This window comes from Quercus lobata, chromosome 8, assembly GCF_001633185.2.
Source record: "Quercus lobata isolate SW786 chromosome 8, ValleyOak3.0 Primary Assembly, whole genome shotgun sequence".
NCBI classification, from domain to species: domain Eukaryota; kingdom Viridiplantae; phylum Streptophyta; class Magnoliopsida; order Fagales; family Fagaceae; genus Quercus; species Quercus lobata.
Genome location: NC_044911.1, coordinates 33713732 through 33734056, shown reverse-complemented (window position 1 = coordinate 33734056; position 20325 = coordinate 33713732). Strand labels below are relative to the sequence as shown.

Here is a 20325-nt window from a genome sequence, read left to right as displayed (position 1 = left end):
GCGCCAAGGAGCAACATGGCTCCACCTTGAGTGCGGCTCAAACCTACAAATGGGTCCAACCCCTTAAAAACCTAACCAGATGTGAGTTGGATGGAAAGGACTAAGGAGTGAGATCTGAGTAACCAACCACTGAAGTTTGCCTAGTTCCATTTTGCGGGAAATTATTGGGTAGTCTGGGACTACAAGGTTAGCTAGTCCCAGCCAATAAAATTAAGCCACCTCACTAAAATGAAGTTACATCACCATACTTGCCATGTCAGCCCAATAAGGCCATCTCCTTGTAACATCTGTTAGCTCTGTTAGAAGTTAGAACAAATTCAAAATTTTTCAAAAATTTAGGTGTGAATAGGCGGGTCATTGAAAAACCTGGAATATAAAAACTTATTAAATTTCGTTTTTATTTTTACTTTTCTGTCTTTTGAATAAGGTTGGGTTATATGCATTCCCTAAATCCACCACCTCCGATAGGGACCTGTTTTAATAATCAGTGGAGATGGTGTCTCCTCCTCCTTGCTTGAAGTTTCAGCCACAAATTGCCCTAAACCCACTTCTTATCTTGGCCTCCATTCTTAGGAATTTAAGGGACTTAGTTTATGTGTTTATTTATTTAATTTTTTCTAGTCTTTTACCTTGTTTCTAAGTATGATAGTAATCTATGAACGATTCAAGAGATGGAATGTATAGAAGATGATGAAAAAAAGGCATAAGTTGGGAAAATTTTATGACTAGAAAGGTCAATTGGAGATTTTTTTTTTTTTTTTTTTTGGCCGTGGAATGGAGATATAGGTATTTGATTTATGTTGTAGTAGTTCAAGTTTTTTACTATCTCTATTGGTCTTCTCTATTCTCAAAATTCTTTCCCCTTGATTTGTGTAATTAAATGTTTCATGAATTTGATGTTGCTTCACTGAATTTTTGTAAAATTTTATATGGAAGGTCAAATTAATAGGCTTGGTCCATACGATTACTCTCTTGAAATATTTTCTGCAAGGCGTTTGTGAAAATGCTTATTTGATTGGCATTGTCTATTGTCTTATGCTCTCACTTTTGGTGGATGGTAATACATTGGTGTCATTTGTGGTGGTATTGTTTTAGCTATATGGTGTTCATGGAGCTATGAGAAGGGGGGAAAGAGGAAAATGTCTATATAGAACTTTGGTCTGAATAAGGTCTATGTGAGGGCATGACTTTTTTTTTCCTATTTACATGTGTTAATGTGTTTGATAATTATGCATATGAAGTATTTGAGAAAATGCAGCTTAATGATAACTATGAATGTTTGAATCGTTCTCCCTTCCATGTAGCAAAAAAATTAAATCATACATTCAAAGTTTACTAGATCACTGAATAATAATATTATATTGGCTTTGCTACTTAAGAATAGCTTTAGATTAGTCCTCTTCCATACTGAAGAATGATAAATTGTAATTTTTTCTGCTTGCTACTATATAAACTAGTTAATATTATTGTTGGTTTTTGTTAACAAGCTTTTGTTAATCAACACTACAAATCTTATTTAAATATTCCAATGGTTGTTATTACATGAGATTTGGGCTTTGAATATAAAATCTTGTATTCATTTGGATCTATGGAATTAGAAAACATTTAAAAAAAAAAACCTTCCTGTTTCTCTGGCTGCTAGGGTTTACCTAGCCGTCGGTAGAATATTTGTCCCTAGCCGTGTCTAGGTTGTTTTTTCCCTTCAGTCACACTAAGGATTGATAGGACGGAGGGTTGGTTTAGTGTTTTGGTTGTTGTTTTTCTCTGGTCCTAACAGCAAAAACCATGGCCAGTTTAGATGAGATGTGGGCTCGATTCGCCCTATCGGAAGTGGAAAACAGTGGGGCTGAATTTACACGCTAAGAAGAAATTAGAATCCATCGGTTGGCAGGGAAGTTCCTTACGAAGAGGGTTTTGAACGTGGATGTAGTGGCCCTTACCTTCAAACCCTTATGGAGACCGATTGGTGAACTGAAGATTCGAGATGTGGGAAAAACATACTCTTGTTTGAGTTTGAAGATAATTTAGACCTTGAAAGAGTTTTGGAGTCTGAACCATGGTCGTATGATAAGAGCTTAGTAATTTTCCAGAGGGCAGCTAATGTAGATTCTATTCCTAACTGGGATTTTTTGCACCCAACTTTTTGGTTGCAGATTCATAATGTACCTGAACGATTATTAATGCAGGCAATAGGGGAGTCAGTTGGCAAAACCTTGGGTACGGTGGTACAAGTGGTTGACCCTGAAGATGATGGGCCCGGAGTTGAATTTTTAAGGGTTAGAACTGTTTTGGACATCTCGCGCCCGTTACCAAGGTGTTGTGAGCTATGGTCAGAAGGGAAGCTAGTGGGTTGGATAGGGATAAGGTATGAACGACTACCTAATTTCTGTTATTGGTATGGTTATGTCAATCATAGTGGGAGGGAATGCGAGATCTAGATACGTGGTAAGGGTCAACTGAGTCGCGAAGATCAATAATATAGGGATTGGATGAGGGCTGATGCGATGAGAATAACAAGAAAAATGGTGGCTGTGATTCTAGGAGCATCACACAACAAAGCTCCTTGGCATAAATAACAGAAAACTCATGAGTTTGCTCAGAATTGTTTCGAAGACGCATCTACTAAAACAAGGTCTGAAAGGGAGACCGATTCAACAACAGGGAGGGAGGAGAAGTGGGGTGACTCTGAAGCTACTAATTATGCAGCACCTATAGCTAATGTGGAAAATTTGGGCATGGGGCAAGTGGGTAAGGAAAATCAAGCTACTTAATTAGAGAAGGGTGGGGTTGGTTTGTCCAGTGCAGATCAGCAGGTGCCTCAAGCTCCACCCACACAGATTGTAGCTCAGAATAGCCATGCCAACCAATCAGTTCAGAGCAACCCATTGGGGGATATCACTAACCAGGTTCAGTCCCCTTAATGTTTGGCTAGGAAATGGAAAAAATTAGCCCGAAAGGTTGGGGAAACAAAGAAGAAGGAGAAAGCTGATAATGGGAAGTGGCGTATGAGCATTGATCCTGAAGAACAGAGTGGAAGCAAGAAATAGTGTATGGTTATTGGTTCTCAGAGTGAAGAAATTGTTGTTGAGGTGGCTGCTGGGGTCCAGCACCACCGGGGGTTATGAGTTGCCTAAGTTGGAACTGTCATGGGCTTGAGAATCCACAGATAGAAGATGAACTTATTGCCCTGGTGACAAATAAAGATCCCATATTGGTTTTCTTGATGGAAACTAAAGTTGAAAAATGTGTTTTGGAGCGGATTGGTAGAAAGATACAATGTCCTAATCTCTTTGTTGTCCCATGTGTCAATACGGGAGATGGTTTAGTGTTGTATTGGAAACGGGATTTTGATGTGGATGTTCAATCTTTTTCGGCACACCACATTGATGCTATTATTAACCATGGAGTTGATGACGCCTGGCGTTTCACGGGTTTCTACAGAGAACTTGAAATTGCCAACCGAGAAAACTCATGGTCGTTGTTATGAGCTTTGCATCGGCGGTTTTCTTTGCCTTGGGTTTGTTTGGGAGACTTTAATGAAATTTTGTTTGCTGAGGAGAAGCAAGGATGGTTGGACCAACCTGAAAGACAAATGCAGGGATTTAGGGATGCTTTGGATGATTGTCGCTTAAAGGACCTTGGCTTCAACGATTTTCCCTTCACTTGGTGTAACCGTAGATTGGGTGACCAAAATGTTTTGGTTCGATTGGATAGGGGTGTGGCTTCAATTGACTGGATTCTCCGCTTCTCGGCTACTCGAATTCATCATCTTGAAGCCTTTCTCTTAGACCACAAGCCTTTCTCTCAGACCACAACGATTTTCCCTTCACTTGGTGTAACCGTAGACTGGGTGACCAAAATGTCTGGGTTTGATTGGATAGAGGTGTGGCTTCAATTGACTGGATTCTCCGCTTCTCGGCTACCCGAATTCATCATCTTGAAGCCTTTCTCTCAGACCACAAGCCGCTCCTACTTGGCTCGGATTCGGAACTCAAGAGCTTTTATAGAAAGGGTAGACCATTTCGCTTTGAGTCCATGTGGTTGAAAGACCGTACTTGTGAGGCTGTGGTGCAAGACTCCTGGGGAAACCTGGTAATGCTTCGGCCTGGAGCTTTAATAACAAGATTCTGACCTGCCAAGACAATCTGAGGGAGTGGAATAAAAAGACATTTGGCCATGTGCGTAATTCGCTAACAAAAAAACTTAAAGACTTGAAGGTTGCCGAAGAGAATGGAAGTTACAACTCAGAGATTGTATATAAGCTGAAGGGGCAAATCCAAAGCCTTAAAAATAGGGAGGAAAGCATGTGGAAGCAAAGGTCGCGGAATGCATGGCTCAAGGAAGGAGACAGTAACACTAGGTACTTTCACTGTCGTGTCACCCAATGAAACCACCGCAATTTTATAGAGGGTTTGGAGGACGAATCAGGGTTGTGGGAGGTTGATGAAACTCGGATGGGCAGGGTGCTTGAGCAGTATTTTAAATCCATCTTCACATCCTCTGATCCAATGGGCTTAGAGGAGATTTTAAATGGCATCCAATCAGCCATGACCAAGGAAGCAGTAAGCTTTTTAGATTGAGATTTTCAAGCAGTGGAGGTCTAATATGCTCTCAAACAAATGGCACCTCTCACAGCTCCAGGCCCCGAAGGTATGTCTCCCATTTTTTATAAATCTTTCTGGCATATTGTGGGTGACGATGTAACTGCAATTGTACTTAAAGCCCTTAATACAGGTGTTGTGCATGAATCCCTTAATACCACCTTTATTACATTGATACCAAAAATCAAACACCCAAAAAAAGTGTCCGATTTTAGGCCAATAAGCTTGTGTAATGTCATTTATAAACTCATATCCAAAGTTGTGGTGAATCGTCTGAAAAAAGTCCTAGCTCAAACTATTCCTGAATCACAAAGTACCTTTTTATTGGGGAGACTCATTTATGATAATATCCTTATGGCTTTTGAAACACTGCACCATCTTAAATGAAAGACACAAGGGAAGTTGGGATATATGGCTCTCAAATTGGACATGAGCAAAGCTTATGACCATGTAAAATAGGGGTTCTTGGAGAAAACCATGCAGTATTTAGGGCTCGGGGAAAGGATGGTAAGTCTCATTATGTCTTGTCTAAGATCTGTCTCTTATTCTGTGCTTCTTAATGGGCAACATGTAGGAAACATCAAGCCAAGTAAAGGGCTAAGATAGGGAGACTTCCTTTCTCCATATTTATTTCTCATGTGTGCAATGGGGCTTCAAAGTTTGATCCACAAAGCTGAAGCTGAGGGGCTCGTTCAAGGGGTGGCTATTTGCAAAAATGGCCCAAGAATTTCACACTTATTTTTTGCAGATGATAGTGTGCTTTTTTGTCAAGCAAGGGAGGAGGAATCCCAAAACATCCTCGAGATACTAGCTGTCTATGAGAGAGGCTCAGGTCAAAAAATTAATCGTGACAAGACAAATATCTTCTTTAGCTCCAATACCCTTCATGATACTCAGGTTCAGAACCAACAGTTATTGGGTGTGCCAACTATCAGACAATATGAAAGGTACTTGGGTCTTCTTGCTCTTGTGGGTCGAGCTAAGAAGCAGAGCTTTATTTACTTGAAGGAAAGGGTTTGGAAAAAACTCCAAGGATGGAAGGAAAAACTTTTATCCCAAGCCGGGAGAGAGGTCTTAATTAAATCAGTCATCCAAGCCATTCCGACGTATACGATGAGTTGCTTCAAGCTTCCGAAGGGCCTTATAAAAGAATTGGAGGTTTTAGTACGCAAATTCTGGTGGGGATATAGCAGGGACAATAGAAAGGTTCATTGGGTGAAGTGGGAGAAATTATGTGAGGCCAAAGAAGTAGGTGGTTTGGGGTTCAAGGAAATTGAGAAGTTTAACGATGCACTATTGGTTAAGCAAGTCTGGCGTATGATCAATAATCCGGGGTCCTTATGTCATCGTGTGTTTAAGGCTAGATTTTTCCTGAATTGCTCTATCTTAGAGGCTAAAGACTCAAGCGTTGGGTCTTATGTGTGGAAAAGCATTCTTAGTGCGAGAGATGTGATCCGGAAAGGGATGGTGTGGCGTATTGGAAATGGGGAATCAGTGCGTATAAAAATGGATAAATGGTTGCCTGCACAGTCAAGCAGGTCCGTTGTATCTCTGATCCTTCAGCTGGCACCTGACGCTAAGGTTAGCGAACTCATTGATCATGATAGTGCAGTGTGGAAAGCTAGCTTGGTGCAATAGCTGTTTCTGCCTCATGAAGTCTCTGTTATCATGGGCATTCCACTAAGTGAAAGGCTTCCCCCTGACAAAATCACTTGGGCGCTTACCCCATCTGGTATGTTCACTACCGGTAGCGCATATAAGTTGCTTATTGCTTGTGATTCAGCTTCTAATGCTAGTACCTCAAATCTGGAGTCTCAGAGGAGTTTTTGGAAAAGCATTTGGCAGCTTCGCACTCTAAATAAAATGAAGCATTTCGTTTGGAAAGCTTGTCAAAATGCCTTACCAACTAAGGCGAATCTTCAGCGTCACCGCATTGCCACAACAGCAACCTGTGAAGGCTGCAAAGAACAACCTGAGGACCCTCTTCATGCCCTCTGGCTCTACAAAGAAATTTCATGTGTTTGGAGATCAATGGGTTGGTTTTACCATGATGTTTCACCTCAACCAGAGTCTTTTAGCGACCTTTTCTCCAGATTTTTGGGTTTTCGGGATGACTTTAGAATGGAGATTGTCTCAATCATCGCCTAGCTTCTATGGAATAGATGAAATGCTAGCCATTTTGGGAAGCCTGTTCATCCACTCCACAAGTTATGCAATATAGCAGTCAATACTCTTCAGGAATACCGTACAGCTCAGATGGAGGATAAGGATTCAGCGCCCACAGGTCCAAGTGTTTTACAGCATTGGCGTCCCCCTGATCTTAACAGCTATAAGGTTAATTTTGATGCGGAAATATTCAGGTCATCCAATACAGCTGGCATAGGAGTGATGGCTTGTGACTGTGCTGGGGAAGCAATAGGAGCACTGTCAATGTCCATTCCCCTACCTCAATCTGTAGCAGATGTGGAGGCCCTAACCTGTCACAGAGCTATACGATTCGCAAGTGAAATTGGCTTGACTCGGGTTGTATTTGAATGTGATTCATTGGTGATCATCAATGCACTTACCACTGAATCTGGGGAATTGGCCACCTATGGTGTTGTTCTAGATGACATTCGTGTATTGGTTTTGGGCTTCCAGATGCTAGATTTTCAGCATGTGCCACGCACTTGCAATTCAGTAGCTGATGCGCTAGCTAAGAAAGCGAGCTCAGCTTTAGGTATGCAGGTTTGGTTAGAGGATATTCCCATAGACATTGTCCCACTTGTGTTAAGGGATGTCCATTAATCTGTACTGGGCCTACTGGCTGTTTCTTGAATAAAATTCCTAGGCCTCTAGTCTGGTTTCTCAAAAAGAAGAAAACTTTTTTGGGCAAACTATTTATGGTTAATACAAATTGTCTTACTGTGTGGGTTGAAGTATTGTGGCCTCCAATGAAAAGCCAAGCACTGGAGAATTTTTCAGCAGCCATCAGGATTCATGTTTCACCAAGCAAGCTTTATGTACCAAATGTTGCTCATTTGTTATCAAAAAAAGGCTTTGAAGTATTCAATGATCGATTGAAGTCGGGGTATTTTGAAGTTGGCAAGGCTAATTTTTAGTTTTAGGCTTTTAGCAACAAATCAAATTTGATATATTCTAGTTTGTAGAACAACTTGGATAATTTTTTTGCACTATAAACACTAAAAGTCAAAGCCCTTAAATCATCATATCAAAAAAAAAAAAAAAAAAAAACTTAAATCATTGCAATCAATATGTACTCATGTATGATAGATTTTCCTATTTATGCTTTGTCTTAAAGAAACTAGAAACCAAAGGAATATGCATTCTTTACCTGACTATTAGTTCATAAAGTATTATAAAGAATTGAGTAATTACTTCAAGTTGAACAATTTTGATGTCTTGCATTATATCAAAATTTGATCCAAGAGAAAAGTAGACAAAAGATGAACAGAACTTTATTAAAATATACACTTTGATCACAAGGCCATACCGCCATAATAACAAGATTCTTACTAAAATATAAAGTTTGATTACAAGGCCATAATAACATTATAGTTCCACATTTGATGTATCTCTTGCTTCTTGACTGTGAACTCCAATGGCTCTTAGCTAGATTACTTTGACTTGCCTCACTCTTTGTTATGCAAGTTTTTTTGGTATCAAAGCTCACTCTACAATCCATTGAAGCTTCCAGCTGCCACAAAATCAAATGCCAAGCAACATGAGAGAGATTAGTAGTCTCACATCAGATACAATAATAACAAAACACAAGACTAGACAAGTGCCTTAACCCCAAAACAAAAAGAAACAGGGCACTCTCCTAAGTAGCTACAATAGAAACAAAGCAACGTGGGAAAAATTTGCAGAAAAGCATCTTTTTGGAAAATTAGCAAAAAAGCATGTGAAGGAAACATTTTAGTTAGTTAGACTGTTTAAAAAAAAAAAAAAAAAAGGATCTCAAGTCTCTGAAACTCGAGTTCCAAGATTTTTCACATGGAACTCGAGTTTAAGAAACTCGAGTTCTGTACAAATGGAACTCGAGTTCCACCTTTTTTTCTTTTTGGGTCCATGTTAGACTTCATCTAAAGAGGGAATGGGTTGGAAATCGAGTTTGTTAAACTCGAGTTCCAAAAACAGTCCAACTTACTAAAATGTTTCATCCGCATGCTATGTAGCAAAAATTTTTCTAAAAGACTACTATTTGGCAAATTTTACCCGACAACATGCCCTCCAAGTTATTTATGCAATCTGTATATGATGGAATGCTACAAAGAGAGAAGAATTAAGACAAGTAAATAAAGATAAAGGACAACAACAGTTTTAGAAACCAGGACTATTTTAAAAAATAAAATAAAATTGACAAACAATAAACTTAGAAGTTAGAACACAAGCACAAAATGCATCTCAAGAAATCAATATATAACACACAAAATCAAAATTCAATAATTACCCTACTAAAAAACAACAAAAGAAAAAAAAAAGGGGGGGGGGAGGGTGGGGAATTCCCTCACCTCCCAAAATGTAGTATTGAAACAATACTCCTTTTTTTTTTTTTTTTTTTTTTTTTTGGAAACAAGCTAGATAACCAACAACAAAACAAGAATAGAATAAAGCCAACAACAACCCAAAATTTAGGTCCAACCACTTGATGCGAGACCACCAACAAAGCTGAAGAACTAAAACAAAACTACAACATTAAAAGGAGAACCAAACTAACAAAGCACATGTCAATAACAAATACAAACAACATTCTACGAGAGAGAGCCAGCAAACCAAACATTAAACAACTTCAAAAATGTACTATTTCGTAAATACAAGATGCTTGGACTCATGATTCGGTAAAAGAACTAAAATATTCAAATATATTTGCAGTTCATCAAGCCCAAAAAAAAAAAAAAAGAAGAAATTTTTAGAACAGAAACGAGAAACCAAAGGAAAATAACTAGGCCAAAGAATTAGACTTAGCCATCAAAGTGTCAATACTTAGAAACAAGGTGAAAGATTGGAAATAAATAAATAAATAAACACACAAACTAAATCCCTTAAATTCTTGGGAATGGCGGCTGAGATGAGAAGGAGTGGGTTTATGGCGATTTGCGGCTGAAACTTCAGGCAAGGAGGAGAAGACACCATCTCCACTGAGTATTAAAACAGGTCCCCATGGACAATCCAATAATTTCCCCCATTTTGCTGAACAAAGGTACAATTAATGAATTACTTTCTCTTGCTAATTATCAATATTTATTGGCAATAAGATTTAACTCCCCAGTCCCCATGGACAAATCAAGAGCTCATCATCATCATCAAAAGGAATTTGAACCAAATTTAGACAAATGTTTACCATATATGTGTAGAATCCTCGCCACTTAATTAGCTTGATGGCAACCCCAATAATCAACATACCATTGGCCATTGCCATCCTCTATCAAAAGACTTAGAAAACCATTTGAGTTTCGTAGTCTGATGCTGGGGCGGCCCTAGGCCATGGCCTAAGACCCCCTAACATGGAAAGGCCCCCAAACATGGGGGCAATAATTTTTTTTTTTTTTTCTTCTTAAAGTCTAAAATATTAGAGTTGTACTATAATATTACAAATTTTATTACACAAATCCTATAAATTGACATGTTACCAATCACATGAAATAATTCAATACTCATTTATTCTTTTGTTAAAGTGTCACTTCATTGTTACATCAATTTGTAAACTTTTTGTAATGAAATTTATAGTAAATTTAGCATTTTCTTATATAAAAAAAAAAACAATATGAATTAATAGAAATGCAACCTAATCTCCATTAAATGAATGAAAAATGCTAAAGCTAATACAAATTTTATGACAAAAAACTTACAAACTGATATAACGATAATATGATCAGTATTACTTAAAGAATATTGATAATATTTAGGAAATCAGTAGGCTGAATAGTACAGATTGTAATGATGTTGAGGGCCTGAAAATGAAGAAACGAAAGATCAGAGGAGACCGAGGTTGATAGGTCACAAATCCTCCGATGATAAAGTTAGTCTTTTCTTCCGAAATAGAGAATTCCAAACTTATGGGGATTGTGTTTGGAAAACACTTACCTTTGATTGTCAGAGATTCATGCTTTTATTGGTTCAGGAAACGATTATCCGTTAAATAACTCCCCTACCTTTACGGAGTTTGGAAAGTTTAGAGTACACCTTCATAACTGCCATGGCGGTTATCTTTTATGTTCCTTTGTTCTACAACCGTTGTTGAGCTCGTCCTAAGCAATGATGGACAGAAGGTCATCCCAAAGCGGTAGAATGGACGTGACGAACTCATCCAAAAACCTCTATGGACAAAGGAAGAGTTGCTCGTTTCTTGTCATTCCTTCTTTGGACGACCACTATGGACGAATATGGAGTTGGTTTATTTTTAGACACCATTAGTTGCCCCCTTGTCCATGGGTTGTCTCTAGGATAAGTTTAATGCTGTTCTCATAATATATATTTAATGCCAGCACTAGGCGTGCCATGTGTCACAATCTCATTGGTAAACAGTCGCGTCTAGTTATTTTTTCGAGGAGTATGCCACGTGTCACCTTTTGGTTGGTTGCGTCGTTTCAGATACCTAAGCTTATGGCCTATAAATAGTAGAATTCCTCCAGTACCCTTCACATTTTTGAAATTTCCTTCCTTGAGCTTCCTCTTCTTAGCGCCTTGTATAGAAGTGTCCTCTCATCCTTAGTTTCCTCGTCTAGATTCAGGTACTTTTTAATTCTCGTCCTCAGATTTTAAGTTTTCTTAAAAATGTTTGAGACCGTTCTTTCCTTGTCTAGTAATAGTGTGGAAAAAGCCATAGACGAATATCATGACCTTAGTAGTTTTAGTGGCTCTAGTGATAGTAGTGATAACAATAGTAGTAGTGGAGGAAACACCACGAATGAGTACACGTTCAGTGTTCCTGGGGTTCCTTTAGAGGTTCTCCAGGAAGGACTTAGGATAAGGACTAAGTCCGGATCCTAGGCTAGTATGAGTGCTCCCTCGTCCACAGTTCAAGACGAGGTTGAGGTAGTGTACAGCTGTGCTATAGGAATAGCTTCCAAGACGGATGATAGGAGATTGGATTTACTTAAGAAGTGGTATCAAATCCCAGACGACATTAAACCTAGATTAGCAGTTCGTGGGGAGTGGTGTTGTCAGCCACATTTTGGGATAGGTATTTATGAAGTCTATCTTTTAGGTGGACTTAGGTTACCTTTAAATTTTTTTGCTAGAGAGTTACTTACCAAGTTAGGTTTAGGTGTTTGTCAACTCAATCCCAATGCATGGAGGTTAATCGTCTCTATGCAAGTTTTGTGGAGGGAGGTGTTTGAGGGGAACCGTCCTTTTACCGTGGACAAGTTCCTCTACTGTTATAAGCCTTCTGAAATTAATCAATCCCTTGGCTTCTATTAATTCACAGCTAGAGGGAAGGATTGTAGGTTGATTAAGTCCATAGTTACCTCGCATAGGAACTGGAAGACGGAGTTCTTCTTCGTCTCAGGTTTCTGGGCTGGATGCCCCCTCGAGGTTTTTCAAGACCCATTTCCTCCCTACACAAGAGAGTTAGGGAACCTTTGTCTTGAAGGTATTGTATTTATTCTTGTAGGTAGTTACCTAATAATGTTCATTCTCTTCTCTTTTTTTTATAGTTGCTAGACGACCTCATTTAAGCAGGTTTTACATCGAGCAAATTCAAAAGGCTTGTCTATACACTGACAGGGCTTTTCATTCTTTGATAAGTCTTCAACGTCTTGCCATCTAGGGTTTAGGTCCTAAACCGTCCGCTGAATCCCTTGCACACGAGCTCACTGTCCATAGACGTAAGCTTTCTTGTCGTCCTTCCCTCTCTCTTCTTCCCCTCTCTCTTTTTTTATTTATTTTTATTTTTATTTTAAATCTTTCTTTTCAGGAATAGCTACAATGAAGGAGAACAAAGGCAAAGAAGTTGTGAAAGAGGCAGTTGGGCAGGAGGTACCGTCCTAACCTCATCCAATAGAAGGTGACAAAAGAAAGAGTTTGTCCTTAGGAGTTAATTTGGGGAACCTCCCTAGCAGGCACAGGGAAAAAAAAGCTAAGAATAAGTCGTCTAAGCCTAAGACCGTCCATTCCAGTCCATCTGTCCCAATCCATGAGCCTGAGGACGTTCAGATACTTAATGATCCAGAATTCAAGGATCCTCCTATGCAGGCCCTGTCCACAATCAAGGCGCCTTCCTCGTCTCAGCCTTCCCACCAGGTACCTCAAAATCTTATTGGGAATGAGGATCTAGCTTGGGAAAGGTTTGGGATGGCTGTGACAGATGCGGATGTGACAGCTTGCTACATGTCTTTGAAGGACTTTGAGCATTCTGGCGTTCATGACCTTTTCAAGGTATGCAAGCTTTTTTCTTTTTCCCCTTTTTTTGTCTCGTCTTGTTAGCAAGGTAAACATATTTTTGCTCTAACAAAACTTTGACTCAGTCAATGCCCAAGTTCATCGCCGCGTCCAGGCAAGCAACTGATTTGGACAAGACGAGGGTCTTGCTAGAGAAAAATATCAAGGAGGTGAAAGATGAGAGTAAACGGTGGGCTGAGATAGCTACTAAGGCCAAGGAAGAGGCAAAGGAGCTGCAGAACCAAATTGAAGAGCTGAAGACTGATGTTGTGGAGAAGGACACTCGTCTTGACCACTTGCAGAAGAAGAATGATGAGCTGAGTGCTCTTCTTAAGAAAGCCAAGGAAGACGCAGTTGCGGAGTTGAAGGTATCCAAGCAGTTTACAGACTTACTGGATACCAACTATGTAGCTGGGTTTGAGGACTTCAGGATGGACTCTGTGGAAAACTTCCCTGACATTGACTTTAGTTCTATTAAGCTCAATCTTAGTGGTGCTCCTACAAGCTCCCTTCTCTAGACGAGTTCAGGAGACGTCAATATAGAGGACGACGCTACAACTCAGCCACACCGGAACGACCATAATACTGACGCCCCTCTTACTTGAAGACGAGCTTTTAATATTTTGTTCATCTTTATATTCTTATATGTATTTTTCTTAAGTTTTGTTTGGTCCTTGGTCTTGGGACCTATCACTGTAATTCAAGTACACTAATCTCGTCCATAGTTTTAGGATGAGCCATCAACAATTGTCTTTACTTTTCAAGGGTGTTTGGACGTTGGTTGTCCACCTTTAAACAATTGCTTGACTTTCTTTTCTATTATGGTATGGATGAAAGTTATTTGTGATGTTATCTTGTTTCAAATTTTTACTCGTCCATAGAAGTAATTCCTTCTTAAATAGTATTTGAATTCCACAAGTATAACTCGTCTTGGTGAAATGGTGATTACCAGCATTACTCGTCCTTAAACTTAGCTAGTTTTCACCTTTCATGAAGATAAGACAACTTTGCACTCGTCCATAAATTGGATTGCTTTAGTATGCGTCTTAATCAATAAGTTAAACACTTGCTTATGCATTTTCTCGTCCATGTGTTGGACGTGCATTATACTTTATCCCATTCGTTATATGGACTAACATTCTCTGAACTTGTTGTTTTGCCCAGGGAAGTCAAGGTTTTACTTCGTCCATTACTTGGACGAGCATGCCTTGCTTTGCCCTTAGGAAAGCTTATTGATGTTACATCTCCGCATCCAGAGAATTTTCTCGTCTTGGACTGTTCAGCCATCTTGTGAACTAATTTGTATGAAAATAGCATAGAAACTAAGATTCACACAACATTATGTACATGTCATAAATATTGTTCACAAACGAGGCATATACTTAGAAGCAAATGCCTTCACAGAGAGTTTTATAAGTACAAACATATCCATAACTTTGTTCATAATCACAACACAAATAATAAAGTAGCTGCATTATTAAACATAAGTAGAATATAAGTAGACAAACAAGCTCCAAGCTCGTCCATAGTAACACTCGTCCAGACTAGTGCTTTTATTGATAGTACCTCCTCAGGTGCTTAGCATTCCAAGGATGTTCCAATTTTCTCCCGTCTAAGGCCTCCAAGTAGTAGGATCCTTTCCTTTTATAGTTGATAACTCTGTAAGGTCCTTTCCAATTAGGCCCCAGTTTCCCATGAGTCGGGTTCTTGGTTACCAAAGAAACCTTTTTCAGGACGAAGTCTCCTATGTTGAATCGCCTCGGCTTCACCATCACATCATACCCCTTAGCCATTAGGTTTTTATACCTTGTTGTCCTATGTTCCGCGTCTGCCCTTACCTCTTCTATTAGATCGAGGTTTAAACGGAGTTGCTCATCGTTATCCTTATTCTGATACATCGTCACCCTGTGGTTGGCCATATGCACTTCTGCAGGTATGACCACTTCGCTTCCATATGCCAGCTTGAAAGGAGTTTCCCCCGTAGGGGTTCTCACCGTTGTTCTGTACGCCTATAGAACACCTGGTAATTCATCTAGCCATACTCCCTTTGCCCCCTCAAGCCTAGTCTTGATGATTTTCAACAAGGATCGGTTTGCAACTTCAGCTTGACCGTTTGCTTGGGGATGGGCGGATGACTTTGTGGACAAGTGACCTGGCTCTTGAATGGTTGCCACATGCTCCCTCATGAACCTCCCTCAATACATAGTTGGCCTCTTCCGGAGCTAAACACCTCAGATAAGGTTATGAAAAACCCCTTTTATACAGCGCCTCGTTCATGAGGACGTATTTGGCTAATCTGACTCTAAGCTTCCTGGCCTTGTCTTTTCCTTCTGGAAGCGTTCGGTCTTTCAAGTATGATATTATTGGAGTCATCCAATTTTCCTCTCCCTCTATCTGATGCACCTCTGGAAAGTCTATGCTAGACAGGTATTGAATTTCATCAAACTCGTCCACTACTTCACTTGTTGAGGCTTCTTTTGCTAAAGTATTTGCTTCCATGTTTTCTTCTTTGGGGATCTGAAAGAAATCAACTTCCTTAAACTTCTTTACAAGGCATACCGCCTTATTAAGGTACTTCTTCATTCGTTCTTCTTTGACTTCACATGTCCCATTTACTTGGCCTATGACTAACTGAGAGTCTCCTAAGACGAGTATTGATTTTGCTTCTACAGATCTGGCCAATTCCAACCCTTTAATAAGGGCTTCATACTTAGCTTCATTGTTGGTTGTTTGATACTGCAGACGAACCTTATGCGTCAGTTTATCTCCTTTCGGGGATAATAAAACAACTCCTATTCCTCTTGCATGTTGTGTTGATGATCCATCCACATGGACGATCCATTTCTTTCTATTCTCCACTTCGCTTAAGTCTTCATAACTCGGAGTGAACTCTGCAATGAAATCCGCAAGGGCTTGAACTTTTATTGCATGCCTTGGTTGATATCTGATATCAAATTCACTAAACTCGACAACCCATTGGATCAGTTGTCCTGCAGCTTCTAGCTTGTTCATTGCTTTCTTGAGCGGATGATTGGTCATGACATTGATGAAATGAGCTTGAAAGTAATGCCTTAACTTCCTGGAAGCTATTATCAATGCAAAAGCCAGCTTCTCTATTAGCGGATATCGTCCTTCCGCTCCCCTTAGTGCTCTACTTTTAGTACACAGGCTTTTGCACTCTTCCTTCCTCCCTTATCAATGCTGAACTAACAGCATGCGGAGTAACTGATAAGTACAAATACAACTCCTCTCCCAGCACGGATGGACTTAGTAAAGGAGTCGTAGTGAGGTAGATTTTCAAGTCCTAGAAGGCTTTTTGACACTCTTCTGTCCACTCAAATGCTTTTTTAAGTACCTTAAAAAATGGCAAACATTTATCAGTAGCTTTAGAGACAAACCTGTTGAGGGCAACAACTTGTCCGGTAAGAGACTGGACTTCTTTGACATTCCGTGGAGGTTCCATGTTCAGTATTGCTTGGATCTTGTCTGGATTTGTTTCAATCCCTCTATGTGACACCATGAACCATAGGAATTTCCCAGATGACACTCCGAAAGCACACTAGCTGGGGTTCAACCTCATGTTATACTGCCTGAGTGTGTTAAACGTTTCCTACAAGTCGTCTAGATGCTTTCCCTCGTCCTGACTCTTCACCAGCATGTCATCTACATAGACTTCTACATTTCGCCCAATTTGTGGATGAAACATGTGGTTAACTAACCTCTGATAAGTTGCCCCAACGTTCTTTAAACCGAAGGGCATCACCTTATAATAGAATAAGCCTTGGCTTGTGACAAAGGATGTCTTCTCTTGATCTGCGTCATTCATCCTTATCTGATTGTATCTAGAGAAAGCATCCATAAAGCTAAGCAGCTTGTGTCTCGCAGTGGAATCTACCAACTGGTCAATGCGAGGCAATGGGTATCCTTTGGGCAAGCTTTATTCAAATTGGTAAAGTCTACACACATTCTCCACTTACCATTTGCCTTCTTGACCATTACTACATTGGCCAGCCAGTCTGGATAATAAACTTCTCGAATGAACTTCGTTGCGGTCAACTTTTGCACTTCTTCTTTAATAGCATTGTCTCTCTCAAGAGCAAACACCCCTTTCTTCTGTCGTACTGGCTTAGAGGAAGGATACATATTCAAACGGTGGGTAATGACACCAGGGTCTATACCCGGTATGTCTTTATGACTCAAAGCAAATATATCAATACTTTTCCTCAAGAAACAGATGAGGTCCTTTTTGATCCTCTCTTCTAAATCTGCTCCGACCTTGGTGGAACTTTCATGGTTTTTCTCATCTAAAGAAATATCTTCCAACACTTCAATGGGCTCAGCCATCATTTTCTTTTCTTCAATATTCATCGTTTAAACTTGCTTGTCCATTGCCAATATGGCCAAGTAGCATTCTCTTGCTCCCAGCTGATCTCCCTGAACTTGTCCTACTCCATGCTCCGTTAGAAATTTGACTGACAGATGGTAAGTAGACGTAACTGCTTTCCAACTATTTAAAGTTGGTCTTCCAATTATGGCATTATAGGAGGATGAGCAATCTACCACCAAGAAATTCACGTCCTTGTTTACCTGTTGTGGGTATGCTCCCACCATAACAGGTAGTGTGACAGTGCCAACAGGTAGTGTGACAGTGCCTACAGGTTGCACCTTCATTCCACCGAATCCTACCAAGGGTGAATTTACTGGACGAAGTTGGTCTCGTCCAAGCCTCATCTGCTGAAAGGCAGGGTAATATAAAATATCTACTGAACTTCCGTTGTCCACCAACACCCTTCTAGTTGTATAATCGACAATTAGCAAAGTAATAACAATAGCATCATCATGGGGGTGGTGAACTCTTTCAGCGTCCGTGTCCGTGAATGTGATTGCTTGCTCATTTGTGATCGTCGTCCTTGGAGATCGTCCAGAGAGTTGAACATTCTACACTACTTTCAGATACGTCTTCTTGGACTTGGACGACTAACCGGCTGAGCTTCCTCCTATAATAACTCTAATCTCTCCAAGCGGGGGGCGTGACGTCTCTTCTACCTTCCCTTTCAACTTCTCATCCTTATGCTCTCGTCCAAGGAAATTTCTCAACTTTCCTTATCTTATAAGATTTTCAATCTGCTGTTTTAAATTGTAACATTCGTCCGTGTCGTGCCCATGGTCTCTATGGAAGCGGCAATACTTGTTCCTATTGTACTTATTGGGATCTCTCTTCATTTTCTCTGGCCATTTCAAGGAAGGATCGTCCTTGATTTGCATAAGGACCTGTTCAAGTGGTGTGTTTAGTGGCGTGTATTGTTGACTCCGTGCTGAAGGACCAGCCCTTTTACCATCCCGGTCCTTTTTATCTTTTGTCCATCCCTTTTTTGGTCGAGGGACTTGCTCGGAGTGGTGTGTGGGGTTTGCATCCATTCTTTTAGCTCTCTTCCTCTTCTTGGCTATGATCGCGTCTTTTGCATTCATAAAGTTCTGGGTTGAATGGACGAGTTCAACCATGGATTGGTGCTCCTTTGTATAAAGCTTGTGGATGAATAAATCAAAATTAACCCTATTGTGAAAGGCCGCTAGTAATAACTTATCATCCACCGTCAAGGCTTCCCTGTTGAAACGAGTGATAAAGGACTGCGGGCTTTCATTCTCCCCCTGTTCTATGGTCAATAGGCTGGACGAAGAGCGCTTGTATCTCTGTCCCCCAATGAAGTTATTAACAAACAACTTACTTAACTCTTCGAAAGAACTTACCGAATTTGGGGGTATTTTACTGAACCATACTCGTGCCGGACCTTTGAGGGTGGTAGGGAAGGCTCTACACATAATTTCGTCGGGGACTCCCTGAAGGTGCGTTGTAGTCTTAAAAGTAGCAATGTGATCAAACGGGTCACGCGCTCCATCGTACGAATCCAAAGAAGGCATCTTAAATTTTGGAGGCAAGAGGTGACCATTGATGGAAGCTGTGAAAGGGAAATCTATACGGTGAACTAGATCCTCTACAAGATTCATTCTTCTCATGTTTTCCCTTATCTCGTCCATAACCTTCCTCATCTGGTCAATCTCTCTCTCCAAGTGTGGCATCCTTCTTGATGTGGTGCCCCTTGATTGACTTTCAAGCACATCACTTTTTTCATCTCCCTGGTTTTGGTATTGTTCTTCCCTATATGCTTCATACCGTTGCCTCCTAAGATGAATCTCCCTTGTCAGTTCTTGGTTCTGGCGAGTTAACTCTGCCATAGCAGCTGCCATGGATTGGACATAAACAGAGGATGGTTGCATGGCAGGTGCAGATTGACGATTGCGATGGGGATGGGGATGGCTAGAAGCGTCCCTGCTTTCTTGATGGCCTGGGCTAATAGCCCTCGATCTAGTTCGAACCATTGTAGCCTTCTTGTCTGAGAAAGGAATTGTAAAACTTAATAAAGTCTAACAAATCTCTTTCCCACAGATGACGCCGACTGATAATATTTAAGAAATCCCAGGTTGAATAGCACGGATTGTAATGATGTTAAGGGCCTGAAAAGAAGAAACGAAAGATCAGAGGAGACTGGGGTTGACCGATCACAAATCCTCCGATGATAAAGTTAGTCTTTTCTTCCGAAACAGAGAATTCCAAACTTATGGGGATTGTGTCTAGAAAACACTTACCTTTGATTGTCGGAGATTTGTGCTTTTATAGGTTCAGGAAACTGTTATTCATTGAATAACTTCCCCTACCTTTACGGAGTCCGGAAAGTTTAGAGTACACCTTCATAACTGCTATGGCGGTTATCTTTTATGTTCCTTTGTTCTACAACCGTTGTTGAGCTTGTCCTAAGCAATGATGGACGGAAGGTCGTCCCAAAGCGGTAGAATGGACGTGACTAACTCGTCCAGAGACCTCTATGGACGAAGGACGAGTTGCTTGTTTCCTGTCATTCCTTCTCTGGACGACCACTATGGACGAATATGGAGTTGGTTTATTTTTAGACACCATCAAGTATAATAAATGAATGTTTGAATAACTTTTTTTATTTATTTATTGGTGATATGCTAGTTTGTAAAATCTATATAGTAAATATCATTAGCTCACTTTGGTGTCATATTAATAAGTATGAATTAATAATAGATTTGAAATAAAAAAAAAAACTAAAAATTATTTAAGTGATATTTAGATGTAAAAGATCTCTTTAAAATTTTCGTCTTAGGCCTCAAATTATCTTGGGCCAGCCTTGGGACTCTGATGGCATGCACGATACAAACTCAACTCTCTCCCACAAAACCTACTCAATTGGGGGATTTCTTTTTAAGCATTAATAATGAGAACGGCCTAGCTAGCCCATTAATGGGCTAAATGCTACCA

General features: G+C 40.1%; 2 protein-coding genes across 2 annotated transcripts; one reads left to right on the top strand and one right to left on the bottom strand.

Annotated features, from left to right (window-relative positions):
• Positions 1-6857: 6857 nt before the first annotated feature.
• Positions 6858-7388, top strand: LOC115956767. Its single transcript, XM_031075065.1, has one exon. The coding sequence runs from the start codon at positions 6858-6860 to the stop codon at positions 7386-7388; it is 531 nt and encodes a 176-aa protein (XP_030930925.1).
• Positions 7389-18089: 10701 nt separating this feature from the next.
• LOC115956766 lies at positions 18090-19364 on the bottom strand. Its single transcript, XM_031075063.1, has one exon. It carries the CDS (start codon positions 19362-19364, stop codon positions 18090-18092), a length of 1275 nt encoding a protein of 424 aa, XP_030930923.1.
• Positions 19365-20325: the final 961 nt, after the last annotated feature.